This window comes from Pongo pygmaeus, chromosome 2, assembly GCF_028885625.2.
Source record: "Pongo pygmaeus isolate AG05252 chromosome 2, NHGRI_mPonPyg2-v2.0_pri, whole genome shotgun sequence".
In the NCBI taxonomy this organism is placed as follows: Eukaryota; Metazoa; Chordata; class Mammalia; order Primates; family Hominidae; genus Pongo; species Pongo pygmaeus.
The window spans coordinates 198443663-198464557 of record NC_085930.1 but is presented as its reverse complement, the minus strand read 5'-3'; the positions used below and the strand labels follow the sequence as shown (position 1 = coordinate 198464557).

Genomic DNA, 20895 nt, shown 5'->3' with positions numbered 1-20895 from the left:
CCTTCGATAAAATTCAACACCGCTTCATGCTAAAAACACTCAATAAACTAGGTATTGATGGAACATATCTCAAAATAATAAGAGCTATTTATGAGAAACCCACAGCCAATATCACACTGAATGGGCAAAAGCTGGAAGCATTCCCTTTGAAACCCAGCACAAGACAAGGATGCCCTCTCTCACCACTCCTATTCAACATAGTATTGGAAATTCTGGCCGGGGCAATCAGGCAAGAGAAATAAATAAAGCCTGTTCAAATAGGAAGAGAGGAAGTCAAATTATCTCTGTTTGCAAATGACATGATTGTATATTTAGAAAACCCCATCATCTCAGCCCAAAAACTCCTTAAGTTAATAAGCAACTTCAGCAAAGTCTCAGGATACAAAATCAATGTACAAAAATCACAAGCATTCCTATACACCAATAATAGACATACAGAGAGCCAAATCATGAGCAAACTCTGATTCACAATTGCTACAAAAGAGAATAAAATACCTAGGAATACAACTTACAAAGGATGTGAAGGACTTCTTCAAGGAGAACTACAAACCACTGCTCAAGGAAATAAGAGAGGACACAAACAAATGGAAAAACATTCCATGCTCATGGATAGGAAGAATCAATATCATGAAAATGGTCGTACTGCCCTAAGTAATTTGTGGATTCAACGCTATCCTCATCGAGCTACCATTGACTTTCTTCAGAGAATCAGAAAAAAATACATTAAGTTTCATACAGAATCAAAAACGAGCCCATATAGCCAAGACAATCCTAAGCAAAAAGAACAAAGCTGGAGGCATCATGCTACCTGACTTCAAACTATACTACAAGGCTACAGTAACAAAAACAGCATGGTACTGCTACCAAAACAAAGATATAGACCAATGGAACAGAACAGAGGCCTCAGAAATAACACCACACATCTACAACCATTTAATCTTTGACAAACCTAACAAAAACAAGCAATGGGGAAAGGATTCCCTATTTAATAAGTGGTGTTGGGAAAAATGGCTAGCCATATGCAGAAAACTGAAACTGGACCCCTTCCTTACACTTTATACAAAAATTAACTCAAGATGGATTAAAGAATTAAACATAAGACCTAAAACCATAAAAACCCTAAAATAAAACCTAGGCAATACCATTCAGCGCATAGGCATGGGCAAAGACTTTGTGACTAAAACACCAAAAGCAATGGCAACAAAGCCAAAATTGACAAATGGGATCTAATTAAACTAAAGAGCTTCTGCACAGCAAAAGAAGCTATCACCAGAGTGAACACAAAACCTACACAATGGGAGAAAATTTTTGCAATTTATCCATCTGACAAAGGGCTAATATCCAGAATCTACAAGGAACTTAAACAAATTTACAAGAAAAAATACAACCCCAACAAAAAGTGGGTGAAAGATATAAACAGACACTTTTCAAAAGAAGACATTTATGCGGCCAACAAACATATGAAAAAAAGCTCATTATCACTGGTCATTAGAGAAATGCAGATCAAAACTACAATGAGATACCATCTCATGCCAGTTAGAATCGCGATCATTAAAAAGTCAGGAAACAACAGATGCTGGAGAGGATGTGGAGAAATATGAATGCTTTTACACTGCCAGTGAGAGTGTAAATTAGTTCAACCATTGTGGAAGACAGTGTGGCAATTCCTCAAGGATCTAGAACTAGAAATAGCATTTGACCCAGAAATCCCACTACTGGGTATACACCCAAAGGATTATCATTCATTCGACTATAAAGACACACGCACACGTATGTTTATTTCAGCACAATTTACAATAGCAAAGACTTGGAACCAACCCAAATGCCCATCAATGATAGACTGGTTAAAGAAAATGTGGCACACATACACCATGGACTACTATGCAGCCATAAAAAAGAACGAGTTCATGTCCTTTGCAGGGACATGGATGAAGCTGGAAACCATCATTCTTAGCAAACTAACACAGGAACAGAAAACCAAACACCACATGTTCTCACTCATAAGTGGGAGTTGAATAATGAGAACATACAGGCACAGGGAGGGGAATATCACACACTAGGGCCTCTTGGGGGGTGAGGGGCCTGAGGAGGGATAGCATTAAGAGAAATACCTAATGTAGATGATGGGTTGATGGGTGCAGCAAACCACCACAGTACATGTATACCTACGTAACAAACCTGCACGTTCTGCGCATGTATCCCAGAACTTAAAGTATAATTTAAAAAAAGGAAAAGAAAATATAGGTAGAGATGATAAATAATATCAAAAACTGGGATTTACTGAGATGTACCTGTCAAATCACTCTGTATTGTTTTCCAATATGTAAATGAAACTAAAAATAGTCTCCGGTTTTTAATTAAAACATGAAATATCTACACATTTTGCTTTGAGAATAAATAAATTTTGAAAATAAAAAAAGGGAGAGTCAACAAGTAAATATAGATTTTTAAAACTCTTTAAATGAAAACTTTATTTTAGCACTTTAAAAATTAGAAAGCACTGTCAAATCCATCATTTAAATCTAAAATGACCCTATGAGTTAGGCCTCCCAAGGATTTATATTATTGACATTTTATAGATTGAAAATTGAGTACCCCCCCCAAATTAAAGTAAATTGTCCAAATTCAAATAGCAGGAAAATGGTGCGGTTAAGATTAGTCATAGCTTTAAACCTGTAGTTAATTGTCACGGAACCATAGTCTTCTCTTCCTTCCTCTACTTTTCTGGGAGGTTATAAACACAACAGGATTATGGAAATTGGTTTTTAATTAAAATCTTGGAATAAATCCAATTATGATAGAGGTAAGATTTAGGGCTCCCATTTCAGAAAAGCAACAATAACAAAAGATATGTACTAGCTACTAGTTACCCTGGAGGATGAACCAGGCCTTTCACTGTTTCCTGGTTCTGTCTCTGGTGAATGCTCTGATCCAAAGAGAATCTGCCTTCATTTCACACAAATCATCCACAGCCTTTAGTTGTCTCTTGCCGTCACCCCTTTCCTTCATATTAAGCCAAAGGCAAACTGCATAAAACCAAAGTCTGTTTTATTAAGTACCAGTATATGGATATGCTGGCACTTGTCTGCTAAGTTCTGATAGTGCTCTTCTTGGCCTCTTAAGCAGAAGTTACAGTAACAGAGAGGAGCACATGGAGAGGAAGGGAGAAGAGAAAGGACAAAAAAACAAAACAACTGTAGGTAAGGAAAGAGAGAGAGAGAGAAAGAGGGAGGGAAGAGAAGAGGGGAAGAGATGCAAGTAAAGGAGAGGGAGGAGGATAAAAGATTATATATCCAAAGAAGAAAACACTGGACAGAGAGTCAGAAGAACAGATTTTAAGGCCCGTGATCAATAGCTGATGATGCATGAATCCCTGAACACCTTTAAGTCTCGCATTTCTCACCTGTAAGATGTATTCAATCAGCTCTGCCTTCCTTTTCCTGGGTGTTGAAGGTCAAACAGCACAAGGGAGGTAAAGACACTTGAAAACAGCATTGACATTACCACCTACAGCGAGTGGGTACTAAGATTAAATCATCGCTTTTTTTTTTTTTTTTTTTTTTAAACAAGGGAATTTGCTCAGACTGTCCAGGCTTTCCTTTGGAGTCAGCTTGCCGTTATTTAGCACCTGATTTTTCCTTGCCTCCTACTCTTTTCTCTGCCTGCTGCTACCTTACCTTTGACCTCATGATGGTGACTTAATGCTTGAGAAGGGCCAAATAAATTAGAAGTAAAGATAACAATCAAATTAGTCTACTTAGTTCCATGTTAACAAAAGCTTTAATCTGGGGGGGAAAAAAAAATCACAACTTGTTAACACCTGAAATCTTGAGGCATATTACAAAGTGCTTTCAAGTTATGTCATTAGAACCTAACAAAAAGACTGTTAATGAAGCAGAATGATGATTAATGTCACCTTTTAATAGATGAACAAATAAGGTAACAGTTGTAAAAGTGGGACTAGAACCCAGGATTCCTCTGCCAGTACTCTAATGTGGATGTTTGCTAAAAAACCATCACTTCATCACGGTATGTTCCTAGCCCAGGGTGCCCAGAGAAAGCCCTTTAACACTTAACAGATGCCAGCTGCTGGCACAGGCTGCCCCACTCTAACCGCAGGATGCAAATCTGGATAAGCTACACAGGTTAATCAGGAAGGCTGGAATTACATCAGCCCCCAGTGGTAACAACTGGGTGTCTCATGGTAAATATAATTTAATATTCCATGAAAAATTAGAGTTTCTTCGGTAAAACTAATGAAAGAAGGGAGAATAAGGGTGGGATTTTATGGGAATGATACTAATATGCAAATTTTTCATCTTTTAGAATGGAGATTTAATGAACACTAAGATGGCACATAAACTGGAAGCATATTTTCTAAATAAATAACCATTAAAAAAACTAATAATGATCATTACAAGCAACTTGAAAGAATGATGTAGAAGTAGAAAAATAAGATGAAGGAATTGGGATGTTCTTGTAAATGGGAAGTTTACATTAGGGAGACTCCCTGTTTATATCAGGGAGTCAATGGATACTACTCAAAAAAGATAAGACTAAGACTATTAAGTTACACTTACAATCACTAGTAGAAAGAGAAACCTATGATTACTCTGTTAGAAGAAAATGCACTCAATGAAAAGCAAAGGAAATTAGATAACATGGTAATATATTTTAAAAATATAATAATACAAAATCAAAATGTTATAATTAAGGCCATAACTGCCATATTAATATATGTAAATAGGTTAATCTTACCCATTAAAAGAAAAAGACCCCAAGATTGGATCACAAAGTAAAATTCAATTATAGGATGTATGCAAGTGCACATCAAAAACACAGAGACTCGAAATGCTTAAAGTAAAATAGGCAAAGATATACCAAGAAAATTCAAAGAAAGAGAATGTAAGGGTTGCAATAGTCATCAGGAAAGGTATTAAAGTAATTAAACTCTATAATGAAAAATATTACATCTAAAGTAAAGATTCAACATCTATGAATATTTCTACAACAAAAAATACAATCTCACCATTCAAGTAAAGTCACAAGAGTAAAAGAAATCCACTACAGTAATAAAAAAATTGATCCTATCTCAATCTATGACAAATCAAGTAGCCATATATATAAACATTACATGTATATAACTAAATGTAGCAATATATATAACATTTATTACTAAACAGACAAAGATAGAGTATACCTAAATAACATAATGATAGTAGATCTCCATACCACTTATGAAACTCTATATGTAGAACTCTATATATATGATTTACTAATCTCACTACCATTTATTTACTGTATATGTAGAACTCTGTATGTATGATATACTAATTCCAAAAAGAGAGAAAGTAGTATAATAGTGATATGCTAATTCCAAGGAGAGAGAAATTAGAAAGCAGAGAGAGCACATTTAAGTATTTAAGAAATTGATTTAAAAAATTGGCAATTTAAAGGTAAACATATTTAGCAATTTCCAGAGAGTAGAAATAGTAAGAGTAGAAATTCTCTGAACACAATGTAATAAAACTATAAATTAATAACCAAATTTAAAAGCATAAAAATTCAACTTTAAATAAAGTTACTTCAATCTATTATCAGGTCAAAGAGGAAATGAACAAACAATAATATTAGGATATATGAAATATAATAATAAAAACTATTATGTATCTGAAAAAGCCACACTAAAGAAAATTTAATAGTCAGAAAGCTTATATATCCAACAAAAATAACCATAAATGAATTAAAATTTCAAGTGAAGTTATAAAATGCAAGATATATATACAAATATAGAATTAATACATAATACAGATAAATATAGAAAATAACGAATGAGAAAAAAAAAAGAATTCTATTATGAACAACTAAACCCAAAAGAAGTAATACTTTAGAATCTATCAACCAACCATTAGCTAATAGAATCCTCACACAAGGAAGAAAGTAATTATCTGAAAAATAAACTTTTATTATTACTTTTATTACCTCTTTTAGGCTTTCTCAATTGAGTGAATATTTACAAACCTGAACAAAACTAAGTGATCTTCTAAGACATAAATGACTGAAACTTATCATAAAAGAAAGAAAAAAAATTTAAACATGCCAGTGCTATAGAGGAAATTGAGAAAGTTGTAGTGTTTATCCTCCTTTAAAAGCACCAGGTTCAGGCATTTTCATAGGTGAAACACACCAAACCTCTAAGTAACAAATAAAGCCATTTGTTTATCTAATAGAGTCAATAGAGAATAAAGAGAAAGTAGTTTTTAAGAAAATTATCTAACATTGAAACCAAACATACAAGGATAGCCCAATTAAAAGAAAAACTATATGTCAATTAAACTTATGAATATTAATGCAAAAACCTATTAATACTTGCAATTAATATTCAATAGCACATTAATAATTATATACTAATTCCAGGTAGTATTCATACCTTGAACCTGCCAAAATGTTTCAATAATAAGAAATGTGTGACCATTTTTTATTAAACCTAAGGAGAAAAGTAAAAATATGATCATCTTCAAAGATGCAGCAAAAACGTTTGATAAAATTCAGTAACTAGGCATAGATTCCCAGTAGACTGCTTCTCCTGAAAATAATAACTTGAAATTCTGCAGACACAATTGATAAGTGAATAAAACCCATTCTTCCACTCCCCACTTTGCCAAAAAAACAAACAAACAAAAAAACTACCAGAAGACTTTGGAGAGTAAGTAGCCTCCACAATTTCAAGGAGGAATAAATCCCATATTATTTTATATACCAAAATATGAACCGATCTCAAGAAAAGGGACAGTCAACAGAAGCAATCCTGAGATGACCAAGAGGTTGAAATCATCAGAAAGAACTTTAAGGCAATTATTATAATTATGTTAACTTAGGTAAAATAAACTATGCTCATAAACAATGAAAATATAAAATTTCTTAAGAAAATAAAACCTATACTAAAGAACTACATGGATATTTTAAAACAAAAGGTATAATATTTGAAATGAAAAATACTGGATAGATTTAATAGCAGAATTAAATGACAAAGAAAAATTTCAGTGAACATGAAGATAAATAAAAGAAAATTATCCAATTTGAAGATAAGTCACAGAAAAGAATGGGAAAAAATAGAGCTTCAGAGACTTGTGGGACAGTATCAGAAAGTCTAACATACATGTAATTTAAGTACCAGGAAAACAAATAGAAAGAAAAAATGAAATAAAAAGTAATAGACCCAAACCTCCGAAACTTGTTGAAAGATAAATTTACAGATGTGAGAAGCTTAGATAATCTCAAACAAGATAAATACAAAAAGAAGCACATGTAGCACATCAAAGTCAAATGTCTAAAAACTAAAGATAAAGATAAAATGTGAAAGCAGCCAGAGAATATAAAGAGGAATAGCAGTTCAAATCATTGTGGACCTCTTATCAGAGATGGAAGCCAGACAATGGTGGAACAACATCTTGAAAGTGCTGAAAGAAGAAAGAAGTAACAATGTCAAGCCAAATTCTATAATTAGAGAAAATATTCCTCAAGAATTAAGATGAAATAAAAGTATTTTCAGAAAGAAAAACTAAGAGAATGTATCACCACTAGATTATACTACAAGAAATGCTAAAATGTAATTTTTCATGTATAGGAAAAATGACGTTAAAGGGAAATGAATCTCATGGAAGAAATGAAGAATATCATACATGTTAATATCTAAGTAAATATAAAAGACTATTTTATCTAAATTTCTTTGAAATACTTATGATTTATTAAAGCACAAGTTACAACATTATCTTGCAGGTCATGGATTAAAAGCATGAGCCAACTGTGTGATTTCTACAACAAACACACTTTAAATACAAAGACATAAATAAGTAGAAAGTAAATGGATAAAAAAAATGCTATGTGTATTACTCTCTTTTTATACTGCTGTGAAGAAATACCCAAGACTAGGTAATTTATAAAGAAAAAAGTTTAACAGACTCACAGTTCTAAGTGGCTGGGGAGGCCTTACAATCATAGCGGAAGGTGAAGGAGGAGCAAAGGGACGTCTTACATGGTGGCAAGCAAGAGAGCATGTGCAGAGGAACTGCCCTTTATAAAACCATCAGATATATTGAGATTTATTCACTATCATGAGAACAACATGGGAAAAATCTACCCCCATGATTCTATTACCTCCCATCAGGTCCCTCCCACAACACATGGGGATTATGGGAGCTACAATTCAAGATGAGATTTGGGTAAGGACACGGCCAAATCATATCACTATACAAACAGTAAGTATAAAGATGACACAGTAGTTATAATAATGCCAGATTTTAAAATAAACTTTATAACATAGAATTTTGCCAGAAATAAAGAATACTTCATAATGAAAAAAAGGCTCAATTCACCAGAAAGACACCAATCATAAATGTGCATGCCCCTAATAATAGACTCAAAATATGCGAGGCAAAAGTTAACAAAATTAAAAAGAAAACTAGAAAATTCCACAGTGATAGATTTTTGCACTCCACTCAGTAACTATTAAAAAACTATACAAAAAATCAGTAAAAATATATATAATCTAAATAGCATTATCAAACACAATATCCCAATTGATATTTGTAAAAAACTACAAATAAAATTCGAGCGTACATGACAAATTCACAAAGATATATCATAATAAGCTTCATAAGACAAATCTGAAAGTATCAGTAAGGAATGAAATTAAAGACAGTATGCTCTCTAAATTAGAATTAAGTAGAATTAAGATATCTATAAAAACCTGAAGTATTTGGAAATTAGCCAATACAACTTACAATGTATCCATGGGTCAAGAGGAAAATCACAAGAAAAATTTAAAAATATCTCTAAATGATAATAGAAGCACAACATATCAAAATCTCTGGGATGCAGCAAAAGTAGTACTTAAAAGGAAATTTATAACTGTAGATGTTCATATTAGGAAAGTTTAAAATCAATAACCTTGGGCTGCACTTTAAGCAGTTAAAAAAAGAAAAAGTAAACCCAAAGTAGAAGAAAGGAAATAATAAAGAAAAGAGTAGAAATGGACCGGGCACAGTGGCTCACACCTGTAATCCCAGCACTTTGAGAGGCCAAGGCAGGCGGATCACCTGAGGTCGAGAGTTCAAGACCAGCCTGACCAACATGGAGAAACCCCGTCTCTACTAAAAATACAAAAAATTAGCTGGGCATGGTGGCACCTGCCTGTAATCTCAGCTACTTGGGAGGCTGAGACAGGAGAATCGCTTGAACTCTGGAGGTGGAGGTTGCGGTGAGCCAAGATCATACCATTGCACTCCAGCTTGGGCAACAAGAGTGAAACTGCCTCAAAAAAAAAAAAAAAAAAAAAAGAGAGCAGAGATAGAGATCAACTAATTAGTAATTAGCAAAACAATAGTAAAAATTAACCAAGTGAAAAGCATGATCTTGTTAAAAACCAACAGAATTGGTATGATCACCAACAGAAAAGAAAAAAGAGGGAAGACACAGATCACTGATATGGTTTGGATCTGTGTCCCCACCAATTCTCATCTTGAATTGTAATCCCCATTGTTGGAGGTGGGGCCTAATGGAAGACGACTGGATCATGGGGGCATATTTCTCAGGAATGGTTTAATGCCATCCTCTTGGTACTCTCCTCATGATAGTGAGTGAGTTCTTGTAAGATCTGGTCATTTAAAAGTGTGTAGCATCTCCCCACTTTCTCTCTTGCTCCTGCTCCTACCATGTGAGATGCCTTGTTCCCTTTTTCCTTCTGCCATGATTGGAAGCTTCCTGAGGCCTCTCCGGAAACAGAAGTTTCTGTATAGTCTGCAGAACTCTGAGCCAATTAAACCTCTTTTTTTTCTTCTTCTTTTTTTGAGATGGAATCTCATCTCTGTCACCCAGGCTGGAGTGCAGTGGCTCGATCTTGGCTCACTGCAATCTCCACCTCCCAGGTTCAAGCAATTCTCCTGTCTCAGCCTGGGATTACAGGCATGCACCACCATGCCTGGCTAATTTTTGTATTTTTAGTAGAAACGGGGTTTCACCACGTTGGCTAGGCTGGTCTTGAACTCCTGACCTCAGGTGATCCATCCACCTTGGCCTCCCAAAGTGCTGGGATTACAGGCGTGAGCCATTGCACACGGCAAACCTCTTTTTTAAATAAATTACCCAGTTGCAGATATTTCTTTGTAGCAACGAGAGAACAGAATAATACAGAAAATTGGTACCAGGAATAGGGCATTACTATAAAGATACCTAAAAATATGGAAGCAACTTTGAAATTGGGTAACAGGAAGAGGTTGAATGAGTTTAGAGGGTTCAGAAGAAGACAGGAGGATGAGGAAAAGTTTGGAACTTTCTAGAGACTGGCTTGCTGATAGTGATATGGACAGTGAAAGCCAGGCTAATTAAGTTGCAAATGTAAATGAGAAATTTATTTGGAAGTGGAGCAAAGGTCACTTTTGTTATGCCTTAGCAAGGAACTTTGCTGCACTGTGCCTCTGCCCTAGGTATCTGTGGAAGTTTCAACTTGCGAGTGATGATTTAGGACTCTCTAGTGGAAGAAATTTCTAAGCATCAGCGCATTCAAGATGTGACCTGGCTGCTTCTAAGAACCTACACTCATACATATGAGCAAAGAAATGACTTAAAGTTGGACTCATATTTAAAGAAGAAACAGCATAAAAGTCAGAAAATTTGAAGACTGGCCATATGGTAGGAAAAAAAAAAGCCAATTTTCAGGGGAAGAATTCAGGTAGGCTTCAGAAGTTTGCATAAATAAAAAGGAGCAGGTGCTCATAGCCAGGACAATAGGGAAAACAACTCACAGGCATTTTAGAGACCTCCTTGGGAGGTCCTCCCATCACAGGTCCTGAGGCCTAGGAGGACTAAACCCCCAGTGTTAGAAGTGGGGCCTAATGGGAGGTGATTGGATTATGAGGGCAGATTTAGCAGGAATGGGTACCATCCTTTATATGGTCCTCACAATAGTGAGATCTGGTCACTTAGAAGTATGTAGCACCTACCCCTCTCTCTTGCTCCTGCTCCCACTATGCAAGATGCCTCACTCCCCCTTTGTTTTCTGCCATGATTAGAAATTTCCTAAGGCCTCCACAGAAGTGGAAGCCATTATGCTTCCTGTATAGCCTGCAGAACTATAAGCCAATTAAACTTATTTTCTTTATAAATCACCTGGTCTTAAATATTTCTTTATAGCAATGAGAGAACAAATAAAATCACCAATATCAGGAAAGAAAGAAGATACCACTAAATATCTTATGGACATTAAAGGGATTATAAGGAAATATTATTAACAACTTTATGCCTTCAGCTGCAACAACTTAAATCAGCAACAAATTCCTTTAAAAATATAATTTATCAAAATTAATATGAAATAAAAAAATTAGTCCTCTTAGGCCTCAGGACCTGTGATGGGAGGGCCTCCCGAGGAGAAAAAATTATGATAAACACAATATTTATAAAAGAAATTAACTTTATTATAAGAATTTCCCATCAAGAAATGATCAGGCCAAGATTTCCCTTATTAACTCTATCAAACAGTCAATGAAAAGATAACTCCACTCATATAAAAAATCTTTTAGAAAATAAAAGAGGAGGGAACATTTTCCAACTTGTTTTATGATGGCAGCATAGCCAAAATATGAAAACCTAGCAAAAACATTTTAAAAAATGAAAATAACAGACTAATACCCCTCATGAACACAGGCACAAAAATTTTCAAACTAAATCCAGTAATGCATAAAAAGAATAATATGTCACAACCAAATGTGTTTATCTTAGGAATGAAAAACTGACTTAATATTTAAAAATCTTAATAAAAATAAGACTTTCAAAAATTAGGCAAGCTGATTAAAAAATAAATATGCATAAATAAATATGCAAATTCTAAAACACAAGATTAATAAATGGGGAGTAACTCAACCAGATACTGATACATAATATAAGGTTATAATAATTAAAACCATTTTGAGCTTTAAGAAACACAAATGGAATGGAATAGAAAATCCAGGTACAGAAACACATAGAGAAAAGTACTACATTATAAAATAATAAATATAAAATATCAAATATATGATATTGAGAAATCTAGCCTGCCATCTGGATAAAAATTAAAGTTGATTGCAAACCTTCTTCTTTACTCAAGGCAAATTTTAGATGAAATATACGTCCGTTGTTAAAAGTAAAATAAAATTACTAGACAAAAACTTGGAAATTTACTTTATAATTATAGTATGGAGAAAGCTTTTCTCAAAAAGACATAAATTTAGAAGCCTTGAAAGAATGAGAAATTTGATACCTGTATTAGTTTGTTTCACACTGCTGAAAAAGTCATACCCCAAACAGGGAACAAAAAGAGGTTTAATTGCACTTACAGTTTCACATGGATGGGGAGGCCTCAGAATCATGGCAGGAAGCGAAAGGCACTTCTTACATGGTGGCAGCAAGAGAAAATGAGCAAGAAGCAAAAGCAGAACCCCCTAAAAACTCATCAAATCTCATGAGACTTATTCATTATCACAAGAATAGCACTGGAAAGACCAGCCCCCATGATTCAATTACCTCCCCCTGGGTCCCTCCCACAACATGTGGAAATTCTGGGAGATAGAGTTCAAGTTGATATTTTGGTGGGGACACAACCAAACCATATCAATACCCCAAAACTAAAGGTCATGAAAAATACCATAATAATGTTAAAAGAGATATGACAAACTGGGAAAAATTTATTTGCAACATATAGGACAGAAAAGGAATTCAGTTCTCTAATACACAAATAGCTCTTACGAATCAATAAGAAAAAAATTAAACATCCCAATAGGAAAAAAAAATGGACTATAGTCATAAATAGGCAGTTCACAGAAAAATAAATCAAATGGCTTTCTAACCCAAGGATAAAAACACATACTGTTCTTCAAATTCTAGTGATGCAATTTGAACCCCAAATAAGAGACTTTTCTTTACTATCTCATTGGCAATGTAAAAAGCTTTTGTAATATTTGATATTGGTGTGGGTGTGTGGAAAAGATTACCCTCATACTTTGTGAAAGTATTAATTAGTAGCACCTGTTTGAAAGGAATTTGACAATACTCATCAGTTAAAATTTACATGACTTTGACCTAAAAATTCCACTTCTAGAAATCCATTAATATATTAAAGGAACAATTACATGTTTGTGCAAAGTCTTGTAAGCAAGGATATTTGTAGCAGCACTTTGTAATAGCAACAGTAAAAATAGATATACATCAGTGAGGGACTGGCTAAATAGATTAAGCTTAAGAGGTAATATTGTGCACTATTAAAAAACACTGAGATTGATCTATAGATGATTATATAAACCTCCAAGTTATATCACTGGTAGATATTATAGCATGAGGCAGGACAATTTATGACATGTGCTTTCATTAGGTAAAATAATATGTAATAAATATGTGTGTAGATATATACTTTTAAACATGTATAAGCATATATACACAGAGAGACCTTGATATGGTTTGACTATGTCCCCACCCAAATCTCATCTTGAATTGTAACTCCCACAATTCCCATGTGTCGTGGGAGGAACCCAGTGGGAGGTGATTGAATTATGGGAACAAGTCTTTCCTGTGCTGTTCTAGTGATAGTGAATGAGTCTCATTAAGTCTGATGGTTTTAAAAACAGGAGTTTCCCTGCACAAGTTCTTCTTTTGTTGCCACCGTGTGAGATGTGCCTTTCACCTTCCGCCATGATTGTGAGCCCTTCCCAGCCACGTGGAACTGTAAGTCCAATAAACCTTTTTCTTTCGTAAATTGCCCAATCTCAGGTATATCTTTATCAGCAACGTGAAAATGGACTAATACAGAACTTTTTATTCTTTTATATTTATAGACTATTTATTTTAAAATACACAAGAAACTGTTGACTATCACCCATGGAGACAAGGCTGAAGAGGGTCTGGTGTAGAAGAGAGAGTTCCTGAAAATGAACATTTTTGTAATATTTAAATATATATGTTACAATGTGTAATATTATTATTGAAAAAAATCAACAGTTTTAAAAGCTAATGAACTTACTAAATTAATCACTTTTTGCATCCATGAAAAGAGTAAGCAAAAATAAGTTTTTTATGTAGTATGCATAATGTAAGGAAAGCAAGTCACTTGATGAACTTGTGCTTTTTTCTGTATATTGAAAAGATTTCAGACCCTACTACGTGCTAGTCCTAACACCAGGTGCTTAAAGGACAACAAAATCAACATTTGCCCTCAAGGAATTCACAGTTCAATGGGAAGACCTCACATTCAGTCTTAGAGAAAGACTGTTGTTTCTCTTTCTTAGATCTAAAATGTTTAGTAAAGGCAGATGCCTCGAAGACTATGACAGGAACTTATCTAATTCAGCATTCTCTTCTGTAGACCTCACCAAGTCTCTTTGTAATTGTCAACATCTGTGAAACAGCTGACACACCTCACCAACCCCACATCACTGAACTTCCAGGAATGATCCCAAGAGACATTTTATAAGAAGAGCTACTACCCACTTTGGTTCTATCCACTGAGCTTTACAGAATAATTTCAATTCCCAGAGGCATTACACTTTTTAGCTACCTCTTTGGAATGTTATTCCCCTTTGGTTCTCCTTCTTTGGCTAACTCCTACCCAATATTAAATATTGGCTCAAGTGTTTCTTCTGAAAGTTTTCTCTGATTATCTGACACACAAATTAGGGTGAGTGCATTTTCCCCATGTTCCCACAGCTCTTTCTTCCTTACATTAGCTATTTATTTGTCATGTCCTCATACTAAAATACAAATTTACTGACATGGTTTGGCTGTGTCCCCACCAAAATATCAACTTGAATTGTATCTCCCCGAATTCACATGTGTTGTGGGAGGGAACCGGGGGAGGTAATTGAACCATGGGGGCCGGTCTTGCCTATGCCAGTCTCGTGATAGTGAATAAGTCTCACGAGACTTGATGAGTTTAACAGGGGTTTCCGCTCTTCCTTCTTGCTCATTTTCTCTTGCTGCGGCCATGTGAGAAGAGCCTTTCCCCTCGCGCCATAATTCTGAGGCCTCCCCAGCCACGTGGAACTGTCAGCTCAATTAAACCTTTCTTTATTCCCAGTTTGGGGTATGTCTTTATCAGCAGCGTGAAAACGAACGAATATATTTACTTAAGGTTGTATCCCTGGAGGCTGACATAGAGTAGGAACTCTAGTTTAATGATTTCAACTTTCATGATTTCACTATCCTCCCTTGGGTTCTCCCAGTTTACAGGGCCAAACTGAATTTTCGGCTTGTTTTCCCTGCATGTGCATCCCTGCTGAACCACTTCTTCAAGTATAAGATATATACTCACTTGTCCAGGGACATCCCAGGGAAGGTGAACTTGCCCAGGCAGATGCGATAGACAGCGCTCAGAGGAATCCGCTGCAGCTGCACACAACTCAGCATGATGAAGTCGTATTTGCAGATCAAGAGAGTCTTGTCTGTGACCAGCAGAATTCTCTCCTTCTCATTGTTCCAGTGGTCTATCCTATAGGAATCATCATAGCAAATAAAAATTGATGACACAGCCTAAGTTAAAACGATGACATTCACATCTCTCCTAGCACAGAAAACAGTGAAGTTTGATCAACTCAGAAGAGAGAGGGGCTGAGAAATACCTAATACCACACCACTACCCCACTCAGTCTGGTCCCATGACTAAAGAAGGAGGAAAAGTGGAAGATGATGGAGAAATATTTTATCATCCCAGAGCTCAAAGATGGTTGATTACCCACGATGGAATCCATTAGGGGAATATCCAGTGTGTGTTGTATTAGCAGTCACCTGACTCATACTTCCCGACATTTTTCCAGTTCTCTAGGAAACTTCATAGAGGACATCTTCCTTCATGGACACCAAAAATATCTCTTTGTTCTAGCTGAATCCGTACCACAAATTTACTCACTATGAACTAGCCTTCGCTAATTTCTGAAGGTTGCATTGCTGACTGGAAGTAAGTTGGAGACTGGAACACAGGTCCGCTGACTTCCAAGTTATCTCCTTCCTATTTGCAGCTCATCCTACCATATCCTCGTGTTAGAAATATAGTGAAACAAGCGAAGTGAGATTTTTATAAACCAGAGTAAAGTAGATAAGTAGATAAACTAGATAAGTGTTTACTGAATTAATTGGCCTCAGACGTGAGAGCCTTCCAGGACACACATGGAACATTCTGACTGAGAGTTCAGAATTTCTCCAACAGAGAGAACAGAAATAAAAAACAATAGCTTCTTGTTAAAAGAGAGTGAACATGGTTCATAATTCCCCAGACCGACAGTGCTTTTGCTATCTGCCTACTATAGCCTTTAGGATACAGCACTTCGAGACTTATACTAGAATTGTTTTGGAACATGTTTTGTTTTTCCCTAAAAAACTGAAAAGGTTGATTGATGACCAATTCGTGTCTGAATCCTCACCACACAGAATCAATCTAATGTGTAAATGGCATGGGCACCCCATTCTCACCATTCTCCACACAGTAACCACAGTGCAATTCTTAACATACAAGCTGAATGATGTCACTCCTCGTTCACTTTATTAAATCGCATCCCCTTGATTTTAGGTTCATAACATGGACTACACACCTGTATAATCCGGCCCCTACTCAGGGTCATCTTAGAGTAGGCTGAAAACACTCATTGTTCAAGTCGTGGTTCAAATATCTCATTCAAAGAGGATTTCCTAAACTCCTGTATAAACTTGGCCTCATTGTATTTTCTCAAAGCAGACATATTTTCCTCTTTGTGGCATTTATCACAGTTTGTAAGAAGAAATGAAGTATAAAATGCTTAGCAATGGGTACCATGTGGGCACTGACCAATCAGAATATACACCACAATACTGAAGGTAGGGAAATGCTAATAAGAACAAGCTGAGTAGACTGAGTATCAACCCTGTGTGTGTGAGTGTGTGTGCATGCGTGTGTGTGCGTGTATGTGTGTATGTGTGTGTTCCAAGAAGGCATAGACTGTGTCTGTTGGGCTATTCACTCCATCCCCTTCAGTCAAATAGCCTGCGGTAAATACATATCTATTGAGTGGATAAATAAGTTCCAGTTATCATCATTTTGGAAGACTTTTGGTGGTGTGAGGGTGGAGGTGGAAATCTGCAGCTTTATCACTTACTAACTCTGTAATATTGGACTTTTGACCTTTCTAGGGCTCAGGTTCCATGTCTGTGAAATGAAGACAATACTAATACTCACATCATCCATTTGGGGAGAAGATTAAAACAAATGATTCTCTGTTAGGGCTTTATAAGTTAGCTGTTACTATTGCTGGAAGGGACCTGTGTCACTAAGTGACTTGGGTAACCCAATTATGTACCACTTCACAATGCAGTCTAAAGACAGATAGGCAAGATGAAGTTAGGAGTTGAATCAATAGGAGGACATAGAGGAGAAGATACAAAGGACAGAAAAAGGGAGACAGAAGTGAAAGAAAGAAGGAGAAGCAGAAAAAGGAAGAAAAGAAGAATGAGGTCATTAATTGAGGTCCTAGTATATGCCTTCCATTATGTATTCATAAGTATTAGTTCTATATCTTACCACAACCCTTTGAAGAATGTTATGGCCAAAATCACTCAGCTAGAATACCATAGTACAGTTAGTGGTATTGTGAAAGGAAATGGCATAAAGTTTAAGTCTTGGTTCAACAGTTTCCATCCAGTGGATACTCACCTCCATACAGTGATACCCACCTCCTCCTCCTCCACTTTGAGAGAAAGAGGAAATCTTGAGAGTCTGCTTGACATTCTCAGTCTTAGTCAGAAAGAGATGAAGACTGAAATTTCTTATCAGATATCTACATAAACTTCCCTAAATAGATTGCATCTACTTAGCAGTAAGTTATAAGCTGCTGCCTAATAAACCAGACTTGTTTTAGTCTAAAAAAACTGCAGCTTTTGGTTGAATGGTTTTACTGAAAATGTCAGCACTCCATAATGAGATGTATTTTAAAAGGTAAAGGATTCAGAAAAAAAAGGAGGATTCTTTTTAGGAATACAGAGTGCTCTGCTCTGACACAAACTCTGCATAATTTACATGTCAGGAATACCTAAATTCAAGTAAACATACAGGCTTATAAATAGTTTGGGGCCACCATCTCAAGTTCCTGGGTTGTATGTTGATTTATTTAGAAATCATTCACACTTTTTCCCCTAAGAACTCATGGAGAAACATTAAATTGCATATTCCAAATATTAATAGCATTGAGCTTTAAGTGGCAATAACAACAAATATAGGAATAGAGATATATTGTGTTTGTACAGCTCAGAAAGGTTTACAAGGTTTGTACAGCTCAGAAAGGTTGAATATCAACATTGTCCTTTAATCTTCACAAGAACCCTTTAGTCTAAATGTTATTACCCTCATTTTGAAGACAAAGAAACTAAGGTCTACAGACCCTTAAAATGACTTGTTCAATGCTTTGCACCCAACAGTGGTGCAGGGACCTGACACAGGTACTGAGACACCATATTCTGGCATAGTGTTTGCTTTTTCCTCAGTACTACCAACCTTTAAAAAGTGGACCCTTCAGTGTTGTGTGTAAACATGGTAAAACCAATCTCTGCAAGAAGCTGTTGTGATGAGACATACCATTCCTAGAATTTTTCCTTCTAGCAAACTTCTTCAAAACAACAATCAAGACTGTCTTTTTCCACCCTTGCCCCTTTCAGTGTTCCCTAGCTTGGGGAAGAACCTTCCCTCCATCCAGTTATTCAAGCTAGAAAACTGGGAGTCATTTGGACTCACCGTATTTCCTCACATTCCATGCCTAGTCCTACAAATTTTACTCCTAAGATAAAGATGTTAACGCCACCCACCTCTCTCCATCTTCCCTTTCACCATTCTAATTCAGTCTTTCATCATCTGCTGCCTAGATAATTGCAATCACTCTCGCTCTAGGCTTGGGTTACTAGTCATCCAAACCCGATTTACTTACATATACTCTTGCTGCCTTCCAATCCCCTCACGCTACTGCAGTGAGGGGATTCTTTGGAAAAAAAAAAAAAAGCAAATCTCATCTTTACTGCCCTACCCTTGTTCAAACACTTCAACAGTTCTTGCTTTTCTGAGAAATGACAAAAACCTTACCCTGGTCGAAAAGTTTCTGCAGGGTCAAGCTCTACCTACTTCTTCAATTCCCTCTCAGGCCAAGTCCCTCCACTCCATTTCCTTTATGTTCTTTCAGATCCTTGTATTCACTGTGCCCCCTCCAACTTAAAGGCCTTCGTACATGCTGTTCCCTCTGCTGGCAATGTTGTTCATGAATCTCCACCTAGTTAACTCTGACAGAGCTGAGCTCCACTACCCTTTACTCCAGCAAGCCTTCTCAAACCTCTGTGGCTACTTCTCTTCTTTCTGATATACACTTTCAGACCACACAAATTTCCCCCTTATGGTACTTATCTTGGATGCTATTATATAGTTATTTCTATGATTACATAATTAATGTCTGTCTCCCTTCCTATACTGTAAACTCTGAAAATACAAAGTCAGTTCTTAGCCTTGTGTCTCCAAGGTTGTAGTACCCAAAACATACTTCTGAAATGAATTACTAAAAACACAAGCTATCCTTGCACTGCACAACCTACATGCCTTGGCTCATGCTATTTGGGGAACCCTACTTTCAGGTTTATACATTGAAATAGTACCCCACAAAATAACATATTTTCTGTCAATAAACAATCAGTAACATTGCGGAAATGTTCATGCCAAAATAGTGAGAAAGAGCAGGATACAGAATGTTAGCTGCGGTATCCTTCCAATTTTGTATGAACAACAAAATAATCCACATATCAAAATGTTAACAGTGATTATTTGTGAGTGGTGGAATTTCAGGTGACTTTTATTACTTTTTATGCTTTTGTTTGCCAGAGTTTAATTTTTCTGACCATAAACACATTAAACTTTTTGATATGAGAGGTATTTTTTAAATAAATTACCCATCCTTAGGTTTTCAGCTTAAATGCTATCTATTCCATGGAGTCTTACCCTCACCTCCCCTACCCACAAGTGGCTAATATCTTTCCTCTCTTTAAATATGCACAAGGCCAGGCGTGGTGGCTCAGGCCTGTAATCTCAACACTTTGAGAGGTCGAGGTGGGGGGCTCACTTGAGCCCAGGAGTTTGAGACCAGCCTGGGCAACACAGGGAGACCTTGTCTCTACTAAAAATAAAAAAATAAAAAAGCTGGGTGTGTTGGTCCGCGGCTGTAGTCCCAGCTACCTGGGAGGCCAAGGTGAGAGGATCACTTCAGTCTGGGAGTTCGAGGTTGCAGTCAGCTATTACAGTACCACTGCACTCCAGCCTGGGGTACAAAATGAGACCCTGTCTCCTTCAATCAATCAATCAGTGTGCACATGCCTCTATCAGTGCTTCAGTTGTGGCCCTAATCACAGTTTTCTTTATATTACAGTGCTTTGTATTCTACCCATTCCTCCCTCCACGCATATTAAATGGATGCCCCTCTAGTGCAGAATCAGTGCTTTATTTTTATCTGTGTCTCCTCACTGTGCTCAGCAAAGAGTCAAAGACAGAGCAAGGGCTCAACAAATGAGCAGGTCACAGAATGAAAAATATAGAACCAGCTCCATTCCCTCTGTTGTGAGAGCCCGTCTTCCCTGGAGAAGGAGTCTGTGCATCTCTTCCCGTTGCCACTTTTCCTCGGCACCATTATCACTTCCACAATTGAGGAGATGGAGCCTAGGTTCTCCCCCATATAAAAAGGCACCTGAGAGCTCCGTGTCTTCAGTTTCCTGGGATGACAACAGTTTCACCAGCAGAGGGCAACAGCGAACTAGGAATCACAGGCTGGATCCATCCCGAGAGCTTCCAGTGCCCACACCCAGTTACTCAAATCATCACAGATGCCC

The 20895-nt window shown here is 36.4% G+C and overlaps 1 protein-coding gene across 14 annotated transcripts in view; it reads right to left on the bottom strand.

Annotated features, from left to right (window-relative positions):
• The window catches only part of TPRG1 (tumor protein p63 regulated 1), a 222305-nt gene that overhangs the window by 68416 nt on the left and 132994 nt on the right, over positions 1 to 20895 (bottom strand). For all 14 annotated transcript variants that reach the window (XM_054482648.2, XM_054482650.2, XM_054482655.2 and 11 more), the window contains one exon: positions 15332 to 15508. In XM_054482648.2, the coding sequence (XP_054338623.1) occupies positions 15332 to 15508 (177 nt within the window). The remainder of the gene's footprint in view (positions 1 to 15331; positions 15509 to 20895) is intronic.